This window comes from Macaca fascicularis, chromosome 2 (genome assembly GCF_037993035.2).
Source record: "Macaca fascicularis isolate 582-1 chromosome 2, T2T-MFA8v1.1".
Classification (NCBI taxonomy): Eukaryota; Metazoa; Chordata; class Mammalia; order Primates; family Cercopithecidae; genus Macaca; species Macaca fascicularis.
Window position 1 is genome coordinate 169599698 of NC_088376.1, and position 16329 is coordinate 169616026.

The 16329-nt window shown below is 41.2% G+C and overlaps 1 protein-coding gene across 7 annotated transcripts in view; it reads right to left on the minus strand.

Annotated features, from left to right (window-relative positions):
- Positions 1–16329, minus strand: part of SIDT1 (SID1 transmembrane family member 1) — a 90640-nt gene that overhangs the window by 60914 nt on the left and 13397 nt on the right. For all 7 annotated transcript variants that reach the window (XR_012431700.1, XR_012431701.1, XM_074033445.1 and 4 more), the window contains exons 2-3: positions 1991–2112; positions 821–991 (exon numbers count right to left, since the gene is read on the minus strand). Coding sequence is in view for 5 of the 7 variants with exons in the window: in XM_005548124.4 (XP_005548181.2) it covers positions 821–991; positions 1991–2112 (293 nt within the window). In the remaining 2 variants the exon portion in view is untranslated. The remainder of the gene's footprint in view (positions 1–820; positions 992–1990; positions 2113–16329) is intronic.

Consider the following 16329-nt stretch of genomic DNA (forward strand, 5'->3'; position numbering starts at 1 on the left):
TTCTATTTCTCAACATTGTGAGATGCATCCATGTTGTTGGGTATAGCAATAGTTTGTTCATTTTTATTTTTGGGTAGTATCCCACTGAATGAATACCACAATTAGATATCTAGGAGTTGGGTATAGATCAAAGGAGTGGAATGTAGGCCTTTCAAATTATAGCAATTTGGTAGTTGTAATGGAATCCCATTATGGTTTTAATTTACATTTCTTATAGCTAATGAGGTTGTGTGTTTTTTTTTTTTTTTTTTTTTTTTTACTATTTGGGTAGCTTCTTTAGTGAAGTGTGCAAGTCTCATGCTTATTTTTTCAATGAGCTTGCCTGTTTATTTTAGTTTTTTAAAAAACAGGAGGAAAACAATACTAGTCACACCAAGAAAGGACAAAGCGGCATTCCTACCTATGTTACTAACCTGGAAGGAGAAAGCAGGAGTAATAATAATGACAAGGAAAGTAGCTTAATGTCTTCCCTAGAACTAAAACAAAACTTCCTTCAGGAGTGTGGCACCGGTTGGGAATACAAAAGTATTTAGTCACCAGTCATTCTTGCCTGGGCTTCAGGTTGGACAGGACCCTCACACTGATCCCTGAAAACAGATTCACCTATGATGTCAACCACTCTCACCTTCTGCACTCCCACTCTTTTGTATAGATGAAGGCCCTGCTGCTCAGTTATGGGAAGGAGAGTTCAGCAGGTGCTAAAATCATACGCTAAGTGGGTAATTTCCTTCGAGAGTCCCAGTCTGTAAGGATGGAAGATAAATTGAGCATCCACAAGCACAGGAAGCACAGACACGTAAACAGAGAAAGTCCCGCTTACCGGAGCTGGAAGTGCTTGAGCTTGGTAACTAGCAGTTTGTACTGGGCACCCAGGGGTGCCATGGATGCTACATCTACAAATATCAATTGCTCCAAGGGGCCCGTCTCGTTGGTTGCTTCTGAGGGGCATAAGGTGCGGCTCACTTCTTGGTAGTTGTAGCTCCTCTGGTATCTGAAGCAGCCAATATAGGGGAAAAAAATAAACAAGAACAAGAAAGAGACTCAATGAATGAGTGGGGAAAGGAGCCTATCTCATTTTGCTTCTCTCCAAATTTGTTTTCAAGTCCTTATGTTTTGAATTTTAGACTGGAACTATCAACAGTAATTTTAGAACTAGTGTTGTTGGCATTGGGTTGTATGATATAATAGCAGGGATGTGAGGACTGTTCTGTGCTGACTAGTTCACTTAAGTGGCATCTACATTACGCTAAGCCATTCTCCTAATTCAGTGAGGAATAAATATCCAATTTGAGGAGGAAACTGTCCTGATAGAACAACCAGCTGATTCTCATTTTCTACTCTTCAAACTATTGCTAAAATAGAGAGTAAGGAAAGCCCTGGAGTCCAAGTCAAAGCTATCAGAGTCAGTATTTCAGTCCTCGAGTTCTTCAACCTTTAAAAATAATGTTATGCATGCATTTTGCATGCCTTCCAAGTTTTTTTATTAGTGCAGTAGTATCTTATACACTTCTCCCCTGCAAAAATAGAAACTCGAGGAGGGCAGGCACGTTGTTGTTTTTTCACTGCTGCATCTCCAGCACCCACCACTTAATAGTGTTCAATAAATATTATTGAATGAAGAATGCAGACACACGATGGGCATTTTGAAGAACAGGGGAAGAGTTACTCATTTATGTTAACTGCTGGACATAGCCCATTGGAGGGCTATTGGTTGACCCAGTACCCAAAAGCTATAGAGTATCATAGTATGTTTTTAAAATGGTAAAAGCTCTTCTAGGTGTTGCCAGTCTAGGTAGAGTGCTCATCTAAAAATTGAACAGAGCGAACAGGTCAGAGAGTGCACCATGATCATTATTTGCACTTTGTATGCAGAATGTCTCGACATTCCAAATGTCTGATTTTTCCTTTCATTAGGGAAAAGATCAATTAAGTTCTAGGACATTGAAGAAAACCAAATGTAGTGAAGTTGCCTGGAAGAAAACCCACTTACAGTCCTTGGAAGAGCAGAGGAACCTGCCAGGACAGCACCTCTTTCTGCTGACGAACCACCACAAGGACCGGGTAGTTGAGATTCTCAGAGGAACTGTTCACATACACCCTCACGGCGGTCACCTGCATGGCAGGGGAGAAAGAGGTAATGCAAAACGTGCACACGCATGCACACACACACACGCGCGCGCACACACACCATAGTTGCCCTGTGAGGTTCAGAAACACTTTAATTTCTGATATTTGCTTCTCATGATAGGTAATCCAAATGCCCCAGTTGTTTCTCTTCATTCATATTGTAACCAGAGTGGGTCTCAACCTTGATTGCACATTGAAATTGCATGGGGAGAATTTTTTTAAATGATGCCTAAATCCAACCTGCTAAAATTTTGATTCCATTAATTTTAGATGAGACCAAATTATAAAGCCTTCAAACAGCAGGCTGAGGAGTTTGAACGGAGCAGGCGACACAAGATTTTGAGAATGAACCCAGAACAGAAAAAGAAAGATACTGATGTGTTTTTCTTCTTACTTGAATATAAATACTAAAGATACAAATATCTAAAAATAAAACAACACACACAAAGCCACCCTCCTTCAAAAACAAATCCTATGAGACCTTTAATTGCTGAAAAACTTTAATTTTGGGTTGGTAAATCCTTCTTTGTTTCAAATCAAAATGTTATGACCACACTTTATTAAAGCCTAACAGATGGCCTGATGCTCCCACCAACAATAAATCATGACGCTTCCCCAGCAACAGATATCACAGGACTGAGTATTCTTCTCTTTCCCTTGCTCTAAGGTATAAATCAATCCTTGACACAAAATGCTTTTTTATATCAGTAACTCCATAGGTCTTTCTGAATACATGCATATCAATCCAAGAATTTAACCCTATTATGGTTATTTTAAAGACAGGAAAGTGAACATGACTTTGGATCTAGATGGTGTTAGTGTTTTCTTTCTTTCTTTTGTTTTTTTCTTTCTTGAGACAGAGTCTCCCTCTGTCGCCTAGGTTGGAGTGCAATGGCATGATCTCGGCTCACTGCAACCTCCCGGGTTCAAGGAATCCTCGTGCCTCAGCTTCCCAAGTAGCTGGGATTACAGGTGTGCACCACCATGCCTGGCTAATTTTTGTATTTTTAGTAGATACGGGGTTTCACCATGTTGGCCAGGCTGGTCTCGAACTCCTGACCTCAAGTGGTCTGCCCACCTCAGCCTCCCAAAGTGCTGGGATTACAGGTGTGAGCCACCACACCTGGCCTTCTTTCAATTTTTGTAATACCATAGGCAACATGGAAGAGAACAAAATAGAAGAGAGATAGGGTGAAAACAACAACAACAAGATTTAATCTTCCACACGAGATTTTGTTTTTCTGATGCCTTAGTATTCTCTTGAAAACTTCTTTATTAGAAGAAAGAAAATGAAACAAGAAAATCCTGCAATTAAGCCTTAATGATCTATCGCACATTCAAAATGGAAATTAGGAGGAAACAGAATAGCATAGATGTCATATACTGCCATTTGGTTCTCATATCATTCTCCTTAAGCCACTGCATTGCTTATTAAATGTTAAAATAGCCCAAGAGTAACTTACTAATTTGATAGGAAGTGCTTGCTCTGAAGGGAGAGTTTTCTTGTGCCTACACTCTACATGTTTCCATGGAAATTATGCTGCAGCTGAAAATTGCCACCATATCTCTAGCGAGACCTCTTTCTTAAGCTCTGAATCTTCCACAGGCACCTCACACTCAAAGCATCTGAAATTGAGTGATCACTCCCTTCACTCTTAACTTTAATTTCTTCTGAATTCCCTTGATTGTTGAATGGCCCCACCATGCAGCCATTCATCTAAGCCTGAAACTGGAGATTCATCCTTGATTCCCGCTTCTTTGTTTCCTTTGCTTCTATGTCCTTAATACTGTTCACACCCAGATCCTCCCCTCCACCCCCAGTGACACTCTCATAGCTCAGTCCTGCATCACAGTGACCCTCCTTGGCAGGCCCCTGTCTAATCTTCCGACTCCAGGGCTGCACTTGCTAGAAGGGCAGTTTCATTTGTCATTCCTCATTCCCCTGTTGAAAAGGCCTTCCGTGGCTCTGAAGAATTTTTGGATTTACCCCAACGTAACAAGAATACTATAATGAGTGCTCATGTACTTATTATCCAGTTTTAATAATTACTAACAAATGTATTTTATTTCATTTATATCTCCTATTTCCCATACACCCCCACCACTGGATTATTTGAAAGTACACACCATGCCGGCCGCGATGGCTCATGTCTGTAATCCCAGCACTTTGGCAGGCTGAGGCGGGTGGATCACCTGAGGTTGGGAGTTTGAGACCAGCCTGACCAACATGGAGAAACCCAGTCTCTACTAAAAATACAAAATTAGCAGGACGTGGTGGCCCATGCCTGTAATCCCAGCTACTCGGGAGGCTGAGGCAGGAGAATTGCTTGAACCCAGGAGGCAGAGGTTGCAGTGAGCCAAGATTGTGCCATTGCATTCCAGCCTGGGCAACAAAGAGTGAAACTCCCTCTCAAAAAAAAAAAAAAAAAAAGAGGTGCACACCAAAGACCGTATCATTTATCCGCACCACAGTTCAGTCTATATCTCTAAGACACGAAGCCTTCTCTTTTGAACTTAAATACAACACCATTATCCCACTTGATAAAATTAATAATCCTAACAATTACTAACATCCACAGTGTTTGAATTTTTTCAATTGTTTCAAAATTTTTTTCCAGTTAAAAAGAATTGGGCACAAACAAGACCCATACACTGTAGTTGGTTCATATGTCTTTTGAGTCTCTTTTAATGTAAAGGGTACCCCTCTCTCCTTTTTTGGGACACTTATTTGTTAAAGAAAGCAGCTCACAAAACAGCATTACAAATCTGTAGAAGAACCCACATTCCGGATTTTGTGGATTGCACCCCGCAGTGTCATTGAACAGGTTTTATTGATCTCCTGTATTGCCTGCAAACTGGTAGGTAGATCTAGAGGCATCATTAGATTCAAGTTGTCAAATTTCTCAATCTTTTTCCCAAATTTTTAGTCACAGTCAAGGAAGTTTTCACCATTCCCGGTTACAGAAGAATTTGCTCATACTTTCTTTTAGTATTCTATGGTTTCATCCTAAAAAATTATTTAAACCTCTAATCCCTTTGCAATCAATACTTGCATGTGGTATAAGGAGTGATTGCAATTTTATCTTTGTTTCATACGGTTCTCCAGTTATTCCAACATCGCTTACTTAAAAGTTCACCCTTTCTCCACGGATTTGAATCCCTCAAGCCTCTTCTTGATGTCTTCCGTGCCTTCGTCTCTAGTTTCTTTGTCTACCAACACCTCCACTGTCTTGTCATGTCCAATTACTGTTTCTCAAAAAGGTTATGTCCCCAGTGTTGACTGGCCTTGGATATCTTCCTCATTCTTAAAGTCTTCCTTTAGGAAGTCTTCCCTAACATTTTCCTACCCTACCAAATAAGTGGTGTCCTTTCCTTTTGTGGGTGTGCTGTGTGGCCTTTGATTACCTCTATATGGTATCTCTACCACACATAGCATCCTTAAAATGTAGTCAACTGTATTATTTTTTCTTGGCCATTTCTTTTATCACTTAAATTGAAATATAATTCATACATCACATAATTCATTCTTTTAAAGTACACAATTCAGTAGTTTTTAATATATTCACCAAGTTGTGCAACCATCATCACTCTTTAATTCTAATATTTTTCTCACCCCAAAAAGAAACCTGTATTCATTGGCAGTCACTCCTCATTCCTTCCTTCCCCCAATCCCTGGCAACCACTAACCTAATTTCTGTCTTTACAGCTTTGCCTATATTTCAAATAAATGGAACAATGTGTCCTTCTATATCTGGCTTATTTCCTTAGCATAATGTTTTTAAGGTTCATTCATGTTGTAGCATGTATCAGTACTTCATTCCTTTTTATTACTAAATAATATTCCATTGCATGCACATACCACATCCTGTTTATCCATTCTTCAGTTGATGGACATTTGGGTTGTTTTCACTTTTTAGCTATTATAAACAATGTTTCTGTGAACATTTGTATACAAATTTTTGTATGAACATATATTTTCCATTCTTTTGGGCATATGCCTATGAGTAGAATTGCTGGGAGACACAGTAACTCTATGTTTCACTTTTTGTGGAACTGCCAAAATGTTTTCCAAAGAGGTACATCATTTTACATTCCAGTGATTTGCCTAGCAAGCAATATATAAGGGCTCTAGTTTCTCTACATCCTTGCCAACACTTGTCACTACCTTTTTTTTTTTTTAATATAGCCATACTAGTGAGTGTAAAATTGCATCTCATTGTGGACCACATGATATTTAAACTGCTAGTTTACCTGCATGGCTCTTCTAGGAAGCTGCAAACTTCATCTTTGGCATCCTTAGTGCCTGGCAGAATGCATTAGCTTAGAAGCAGGCTCACTTTTGAGGCTGTAATACAGACACTCACCAGCATTATATAGCATGTGTTTTTAGAGCACACTTTGGTCCAGCTTAAAAGCTATAGCAGTCAGAACTGAGATAAAACCTAAGGAACTTGTCTGCCTCCCTTTTTTCACCTAAGATGCAACCTCCTCCTCCCTTCTTAAGTACTTAATGTCAGATGGGATTTCCTTCAATCTTTTTTTTCACACTTTGATCTAAGGCAAAGATTTTCAAATTTTAGTGTGCTTTTTAGCAAAGCAAATCCCTCAAGTCAACCCCCAGCATTTGTGACTTGGCAGATCAAGAATAGAACTTAAAAATATAAATTTTTAGCAAGCTGCTGGGGGATTCTGATGTACATGGGTGGGGACTAGACTTTGGAAAGGATTGTTCCAAAGAAACCATCTAATGGATAACTCCATTAGTCAGCAACTTGCCAACTGCCCATTGTTCTGAGATGTACGTCCATGAGATCACCAATATTAGAGCTGGTCTGGAAGCTGGTGTTTGTTGAGGCTGACACTGGACTGGCAGAACAGATGTATCACTGCCATGATTATCCCACTTCACTGTTCATCTCCACACCCTCATTTTATTCCTGGCCTGGCTTTTGCAATCTACTTAACCTTTTTATTATTTAATAATGTTCTTCCTAGTCATAATAAAAACAAACTCAGAGATACTGGCATAATAAATTGCCAAAAATAAGTTAGAGTAGGAGCTAGAAGACATTGGGCAGTTTTTCAAGATGAACAGATAGTGGATTACCCCCAGGAAAGGATAAAGAGCCCTGATCAAAATTTGCTTTGCCTTTCCTGAGGCTAATATGCAGCTGAGAAAATTGGATTACATTTGCAGCAGCGAAGAAAGCTGTGTAAAGGCAAAACTAAATGAAGGACAGGGTATTGACCATGGTTAATGGGTGCTGACACCTTGTGAAAGGCCATTCCTAAGAGCTAAGATTTTTCCTCTTGTTGCTTTTTCCTGTTGTCATGACAACAAGAGCACTTTTATTGCATAAATCTGGTTTGCTTTCTGTGTTTACTACAAGCAGGAAATTGAATTATAGCTAGCTAAGAGAGAATTATTTAAGTACTTCCATCTCTGATATTATATAGATCACAGTTATGAAAGGTCTTAAAGCTTAGAGACTCTCCTTTTAATCTTTCAGCATGTCAGTAGAGAAAGGTTCAAAATTATAAGGAATATATTTCTGTTGCATAAAAGAATGGAAATGAATTCAATTCAAAAATCTAGTTTATTTTTGCTAAAATAATGAGACTGCAGCCTATATTATTTGGAATATTAGATTAAGAATCAGAGATTATTGGTTTCCATTATTCAGTACACCACTGTTTTCCTGTATGATCTTGAAAAACTGACTCCACTTGTAAAAGAGCTACAACAGTATCTGCTGATGGTCCTTTTTTCAGATGTTTAACTGTTTGAGTAACCGTGCTGTGTTTGGTTGTGTTCACTGAGTGTACCTCTGCAGGCTCCTCTTCCCTCCCTCCCTCCTGTCTTTCCCATGCTCCCACTCTCATCCATCAAACATTTACTGAGGATTTTCCCTGAGTCAGGAGCTATGGGAGGTGCTGGGGATATTCTAAAGGCAACTGTGCTCTCGAGGAGGCTTGCAATCTAGTCAGAAAGACAAATGGAAAAGGCACCAATAACTGCATAATGTGATGAGTATGATGGTAGCAATGTGAGCAAGTACTGTGGGTACACAGAGGACAACGTGATTACCCCCGGGGGAGTCAGGAAAGCAGCACAGGCTTCCTACAAGTTGGGCTCTTCCACATAGGTCCTGCCATTGCCTGCTTGATGCATAAGACCTTCACTCAGTGTTGGAAAACCTTACATCTGGGAAGGCGCTTAGGGAGACCATCTACTCCAACCATCCCACGTACAGAGGAGGAACCTGAGATAGATATGATGGCACCTCTCCAAGGATACTCAGCGATGGAAGAATCATGACCAGTACCCAAGCCTGTGTTCCAATCTCCACGCAATGCTTGGTCAGAAGATGCTGCCATCACTATTTTGAATCCCTGGCTCCACTGTACCCAACTCTGTATCACCTGTTATCCTACTATGAAATGAAGAAGCTATATAAACACCATACAGGAGGGGAAGAGACAAGCCACAGACTAGGGATGTTTGTACATATAAAACAGACAAAATATCAGTGTCTTGAATATATAAGGACCCTTAAAACTTATAAGAAAAAAAAAACCACCAATGGAAAAAGTGGGTTAAGGATATAAACAACAACTGAAAAGAATGACCAGGCTAGGCGTGGTGACTCATGCCTGTAATCCCAGCACTTTGGGAGGCTGAGTTGTGTGGATCCCTTGAGCTCAGGAGTTCGAGACCAGCCTAAGCAACATGGTGAAACCCCTGTCTCTATTTAAAAAATACAAAAATTAGCTGGGTGCAGTGGCATGCTTCTGTAGTCCCAGCCACTCAGAAGGCTGAGGCAGGAGCATTGTTTGAGCCCAGGATGCAGAGGTTGCAGTGAGCCGAGATCAGGCCACTACACTGCAGCCTGGGCAATGGGAGTGAAAACCCTGTCTCAAAAAATATTTTAAAAAAATAATAAAAAGAATGACCAAAGAACCTGTGAAAAGATGTTCAGCACTTACACTCATCAGAAAGGTAAAGCCTCCCAAGTATTGACAATACTATGTTTGCAACGTGTAGAGAAATAGAAATTTGCATATTGCGAATGAATATGTTATTTGGTGCAATGACTTCAGTCAGTTGCCAATATCTACTACAGTTGAAGATGAGTTCGCATTACATCTAAGCATTTCCATGACTAAGTTTAGGCACAAGAAAATTCTTACATATGCACAAGGAGTCATAAACAAGAATGTTCACTGCAAGCATTGGTTGCAGCAATAAAATTTGGAAACAACCTAAATGACAACCAAATAAACTAAATAATAGAAGTATGAAGAGATAAATTATATTCATGCAATGAAATGCTATACAGTGGTTAAAAGCAAATGAACTGAAATATGGATCAGTATGGATAAATCTCAAGAAGATAAATTGAGAGAAGAAGCAGGTTGCTGAAGGAAACATACTTTTCTCATTTATTTAACTTTGTAAACAAGGAAAACAATACAACATTTTTATTTGTACATCTTCAGTAAAATATATATAATCAGAAATGATAAACATCACATTTAAAATAATGGATTTCAAGAACTTTGAAGGATCTGAGACTTTACCCCTTTGCTGCAGTGTCATCGATACTGGGAGAAGACACAAGTCTCCTGGGTTGGAAACAAATAATTTGATGACTCTTGTCAGGGTAAGCAGCATTAGCTTCACTTCTTCTGGTCCCCCAGTACTATAAAGGTGTCAGAGATGGGCCCAGATGGATACCTACCTACATGCAGGGGGTTGCACTATAGGAGAGGAACCCTGAGCTTAGAAAACCCAAGTTTTCTATAACAGACAGTGAGTCTGTCTTTCCTTTAGTCCACAGGGAGATATCGTTTGCTTTCTGAGGCTGTTTGCTATGCAAATATGCTTGAAATGATAGTATTTTTAAAACTTCAGTTGGTGCCTTCGTGTAAGATATGCAGAAATCAAGAGAACCTATGAAGGACTGTCTCCCCAAAATAGTCACTTTTGGGGATGGAGGAAGAGGATGAGGGTGAGGAAAAACAGGAAATATATTATCCTTTTATTTCTTAAGCGGAGTGTGAGGCACATACGTGCTTGTTACATTATTTTCTATACTTGTTTTATGTCTAGAATGTTTCCTACTACTAATAAAAAAGAAGCCATGATGTGCTGGCCTTTGTGTTTGCCCACTTCTGAGCGACAACCCTCATTGTATAAAGGCTCCTTGTTACGCACAGGTGTGGCAGAACCCAAAACGTACTCTCACTGCTCTCCTGGCTCATTCGCCGCGGTGTACACTTATTCTAGTGTTTGACTTGCTTATGCTAACTTCATAGATCAGACTCCGCCCCCCTGTCTGTCTGTCTGTCTCTCTCTTTCTGTCTCTCATATGCAAGTGGAAACTTTATTTCAGAATGTGGTGCCGAAAAAGCACTGACTGCCTCTCTTTAGGTCTCAGCCAGTTGCAGAACTTTGCATTGTCTCTGACCTCATTCACATAGCTCATTTCTCCATTTCTCGGCCCTGGAAAAGAAATATAGCCAGGGGACCCAGGTGAAGTTGGTATTACATTGAACAGTAATGTGCAAGGCTTGATTCTGTGTCATCAGGTTAGTTTCCTAGGACGCCGTAGCAAGGTACCACAAAGTAGGTGGCTTGAAACCACAGAAAGTTATTCTTTCACAGTTCTTCAGACTAGAAGTCTGGAATGAAGGGTTAGCTGGGCCATGCTCCCTCTGAGAGCTTCCTCTGGATAGAAACCTTCCTTGCCTCTTCCTGCCTTCTGGTGGTGTCTGTGAACCCTCGGCATTCCTTAGTGTGTGAATCACTGTTTGCTAATCACTCCCTTCTCTGCCTCTGTTGCTACATGACGGTCCCCCTGTGTGTCTCTGTCTTCATGTGCTGTTCTCTGTGTGTGTGTGTGTGTGTGTGTGTGTGTGTGTGTGTGTGTGTCCAAATTTCCCTCTTCTTATAAGTATTTCAGTCATTGGATTGGGGCCCTAATGACCTCGTCTTAACTGGGTCACATCTGCAAACATGATACTTCCAAATAAGGTCACATTCATAGAGTCTAGGGGTTAGGACCTCAACATATATTTTTGGGACAACAAATCAATTCATAACATTAGGTTTGTAGGATTTTAAAGCAATTCATTCTCCAAAACTCTACCTTTCCCTTACTGTCATCTTATCTTAGCTTTTACGTACTTGCTGTTAAAGTAAATTAACATGGAGGCCAGGCCTGAAGAATTCCTGAGCAGACAAAGCCAGTTAGGCCTCATAAATGTCCTAAACCTTGCTTGACTTGCAAACATAAGCTGGGATTATGGGCACTGTGGCTCCTGCCTGTAATCCCAGCACTTTGGGAGGAGGTGGGTGGATCACCTGAGGTCAGGAGTTCAAGACCAGCCTGACCAATATGGTGAAACCTGCCTCCACTAAAAATACAAAAATTAGCTGGGTGTGGTGGTGGGCACCTGTAGTCCCAGCTACTCGGAAGGCTGAGATAGGAGAATGGCTTGAACCCAGGAGGCAGAGATTGCAGTGAGGCGAGATCGTGCCACTGCACTCCAGCCTGGGTGACAGAGCCAGACTCTATTTCCAAAAAAAAAAAAAAAAAAAAAAAAAAAACAAAAAACTTAGGGCATACCAATAAGAAGCCACAGACTAACTTACAGTTCTGTAACTAGGAACTTTCCAGCAGGATAAACCAAGTAAGGCAGTTGTGTAACTGTAACTAAAAAAATATTTTCTTTTCTTCATTTCTATTTTCACCCTATCAAAGCCTTCTCCTTGTGTTCCCTTGGTCGAGCCCAGGAAACCACTTCGGTTTGGAGCTGCCTGATTGATGGATCTCTGTTTGCTCAAATACTCTCTTTAAATTCTCATTGTGCTTCAGTTTACTTTTTAACACTGCCAAGACTCTTCATGGGATTGCCAGTCACAGCTGGCCGAGTGAAGATGGGACTGCTGGGTGACTGTTGTATAAAAACAGCTGCCCCTGAGCAAAGCAGCCCTGCAGTCCTGAATCCCTTTCTTATCATGGAGACACACTTATAAGCTTAATCACCCCTGGCAAAAAAAAAAAAAAAAAAAAGAGAGACTATATAGTCCATCTCATGTAGGATATTAATTTATTTTCACAGCCTGGCTTCCAGCTAGCCTGGAAGAGCTCATTCCAGTGAATTCCATCTCATTGAAAAGTGTAGTTTATTCCTTGGGAGCTATTTATTCCCTATACTTTTAAATTCTCGACATTTTGTACTCAGAGCACTTTTCTAGAAAGAGGCAGTTTCCAGACCTCATCTCACCAATTTCATTATGCCTAGCAATAATCTAGAATAAATATAGCCATATAAGCCTTCATCTTTTGGTTTATAATCTAGATTTTATATTAAAATGTTCAATTCAATACAAACACGGAAAAACGTTAAAGAGAAGGATAATCATTGGCAGGCTAAGAATACAGAAAAATGCACAGTCAGATTCTGGCTACTTTCTGATGAACTTTGTTCAATCAATAAATGTTTGACTCCCTATCCTGTGAGAAGCATTGTTCTGGACACAGGAGATACATTAATCAGGAGTGTAGACGTAGCACTTTTCTCTTTGACATCAGAGGTTTGCGAACAGGATGCCAGTGAACAAGCCATTACATTGACATTCAAGTTCCTGTGGGATTGCATGACATAGATTTTGGGGGGACTGTTTTCCTAAAGGATGAGTAGGAATTAACCAGAAAAGGAGGGGGAGGGCAGAGCAAGATAAGTTTCCAAACAAAGGCTACAGTGTAGTAGACATAAGGAAGGAGAAGAGAGACGATAAGAGAAGCATATTTGAAGAATTAAGGGAAAATGAGTTTGGCTGGAGCATGAGGTGCATGAAGGGCTATTATAATCCCAAAGAGTGTTATAAGTCATATTGGGGCAGTTGGGGCTTTATTCTAAGGACAAAAGAAAGCCTTTGGAAGGTTTAAGTGCCACCGTGTTGCCATGCTCATCCCTGGAAACTCAGTGTTGCCTCTGTTGCTGCTGAACAGCTGCTTTCTTGTATCGTTGGTTCCCAAGTCAAAGTTTAGGGAAAGCAGATCTGATTGGCAGCATCTTGACTACATGCCCATGCCTGAGCTTGGTGGGGGGTAAAAATAAGAGGGGGGATGAGAAAGTAAGTGCTTGGTGTTGATCTTCTGTCATGAAAGGAGTTCTACCTCTAGTTAATACTCATGAAATGGAGAATTTCCACCAAACACATAAGAATGATGTATTAGTCCGTTTTCATACTGCTGTGAAGAAATACCCAAGACTGCGTAATTTATAAAGAAAAAGAGGTTTAATGGACTCACAGTTCCACGTGGCTGGGGAGGCCTCACAGTCATGGCAGAAGGCACAGGAGGAGCAAAGGCATATCTTGCATGGCGGCAGGCAAGAGAGCGTGTACAGGGGAACTGCTCTTTATAAAGCCATTAGATCTTGTGAGACGTATTCACTATCGTGAGAACAGCATGGGAAAAACCCACCCCCATGATTCAGTCACCTCCCACCGGTCCCCTCCCATGACACATGGGGATTACGGGAGCTACAATTCAAGATGAGATTTGGATGGAGACACAGCCAAACCATATCAAATGGGGTTCAGGTTGGGCATTCAAAACATGATTAAGCTCCCTTACACTTGGGACCCTTTTAACACGCAATAAGTAGTGAGACTATCCGAAAGAGCAGTTGTTCCATGGAACATACTTTGGGAAATACTGTCCTGGATATTTTTCATGGAAACTGGTGTGAAGATAATATGTCCTGAAGAATCTAACAGATTCTGGGCAACCTTTGCCTCTCACTCCAAGAGCTAATCATTTTCTGTCTCTCCAGGTTCCTCAGTTTTTGCATTGGTTTGCTTGCTTTTTTTTGAGATGGAGTTTCACTCTTGTTGCCAGGCTGGAGTTCAATGGCACTATCTAAGCTCACTACAACCTCTGCCTCCCGGGTTCAAGCGATTCTCCTGACTCAACCTCCCAAGTAGCTGGGGTTATAGGCATGCACCACTATGCCTGGCTAATTTTTTTGTATTTTTAGTAGAGAAGGTGTTTCACCATGTTGGCCAGGTTGGTCTTGAACTCCTGGGCTCAGGTGATCTGCCCACCTCAGCCTCCCAAAATGCTGGGATTACAGGCGTGAGCCACCGCGCCGGCTTCATTGGTTTTTCAGTCCCACTGACATCCCTCTGTCTTTAGACATCCCCAGGCTTGGCTCCTGGGAGGCAGCCAATAGCCTGGGTTGGTTCAGCCTCCTCATAGGTATCTGAGTGTGCTCATCTCCTGTGCATGATTTCTTTTTTCCTCTTTATCTTTCCTGTCTCTTTCTACTTCTTGCTAGGTCTCATACTCCTGTGAGGGGATTGGAAAAGGAAAAATAATTATTTTTCTGGTTTGAGACAGATCTCAAGTATCCATGCCCTGGATTTTATTTCCATACATTGCAGGCAAGTATCTTCTAGAACTATTCTGGGGCCTACTTAATTAATGCTCTGAAGATGGAAAAGTAGAAAATTATTGTTATGATTGTAAGAGTTGTGATCTGACACTTACCAGCCTTTTATTTTTGTAATAGAATTTATTGCCAGACTGGCGCCATTTATAACTTTAAATACGTGTTTGTCAGGATATAAATATTACCTAAAGGAAACTGCTTTCTAAATGAGCAAAACCAATCATCTGCAAACATCTTCCTCTTCAAAGACAACTTCTTGAGACAAGCAGAAGAGTCTTCAGGTAAGGCCATGTTTAAGAGAGAAAACCATTTCTAATCGTGGAAAGAACATTGTGGCAGAGATGATCTATGCCACTTGAATTCACTCTGATACTCAGAGGAGATGTTTGTCTTTTGATGGATGAAGGTAGATGGCAGCAGCACCCCAGCTTTTTCCCCCTGTCACATCTTGGTCCCTGCCTATGTCTGGGCCCAGGAAGCTGTTTACAAATGCCCCAGCTTCAGCTGCCTCTATGAAGATGTTTGGTGGGATTGGTTTTGGAGTTCCCAAGCATCCAAAACCCTTGCATGTTCTGGAGGAATCACTCCTCCTCCACCCCACTGTGTGAGTTTTGTGGGATGCAAGGCTGCCTATGGATGTCAAAGGGGCCAGATACAGGACCTCCTGTGCTTGGGTAGATGGATATGCCCATTTGGTACATTCAATTGTGAGTAAATGACACAAAAATGAAGAGAGAGTTTTGCGTTCACTGGCAATGGTGATATCAATAGGGTCCATAGCAGCAGGGTCCGGGGTGACCATATCTAGTGGCAGTGTAGGCAGTGGTGTGGGGGAAGAACCCCAAGCAAATCATTCCTGCGGCATGACTGCTGCTGTAATTTCCTGCAGTATAGTCTCCCTTGGTCCCCAAATGTTGTCTGAGCCCAGTAACTTATGTTTGTGAGCTACTGGGTATCTTCTTAATGAATTCTTTTTCTGCTTATATTTGCCAGTTGATTTCTGTTGTTTGTAGCTAAGACCCCTGCATGAACCTATGTCCTCTTTCCTTTTCTGTCCATGTTACTCACACCTCACAGCAATTTTAGAGTCTCCCTGTCTACAAACCTCCCCAAATCTTCATTGCACACCTAGATCTCCCCACTGTTTGTCTCTCTCCTTATTCTCCAATGTTTATCCCTTTGTTAACCAGATAAACATTGTCTGACGCTTAGAAAGCTATAATTCTTCCTCCCCGGTGAAGGTGGTATGGAGAGAAAGGCAAGGCAAATACAGGGTATTTTTAGAAGGCAGGAGAAAAGAAGAAAATACAACCGTGGACACTCAAGTGTTAACTTTTTGGCCCATAACACAGGCTCCGGGTAGGGGGTTATTGAAGATAGGTGTGAGTCGCTTTGTTCACAAAAGGGCAGTTAAATCTAGAGGGACAGAAATAGTCGGTTAGTCCTGTTTGTCATGGCTTATCTTCGTGGCTGCTTAGTGGGGACCCAGAAATACCAGTTCTCGGGAATAACATTTCCCTGAAGTCACAGACAGGCCAACTGCTCGGGTCTCCAAGATGCCCTGTTCCTGACACAAAGAAGGAACCCAGCATTGATGAAAATAAAACACACACACTACACACACACACACACACACACACACACACACACACAAAACTAAAGCTTACCCCTTGGGATCCACAGGGAGTCAGAGTAAGACCATGGTTCACGGGAGGCTGTGGCTCTTTTAAACAC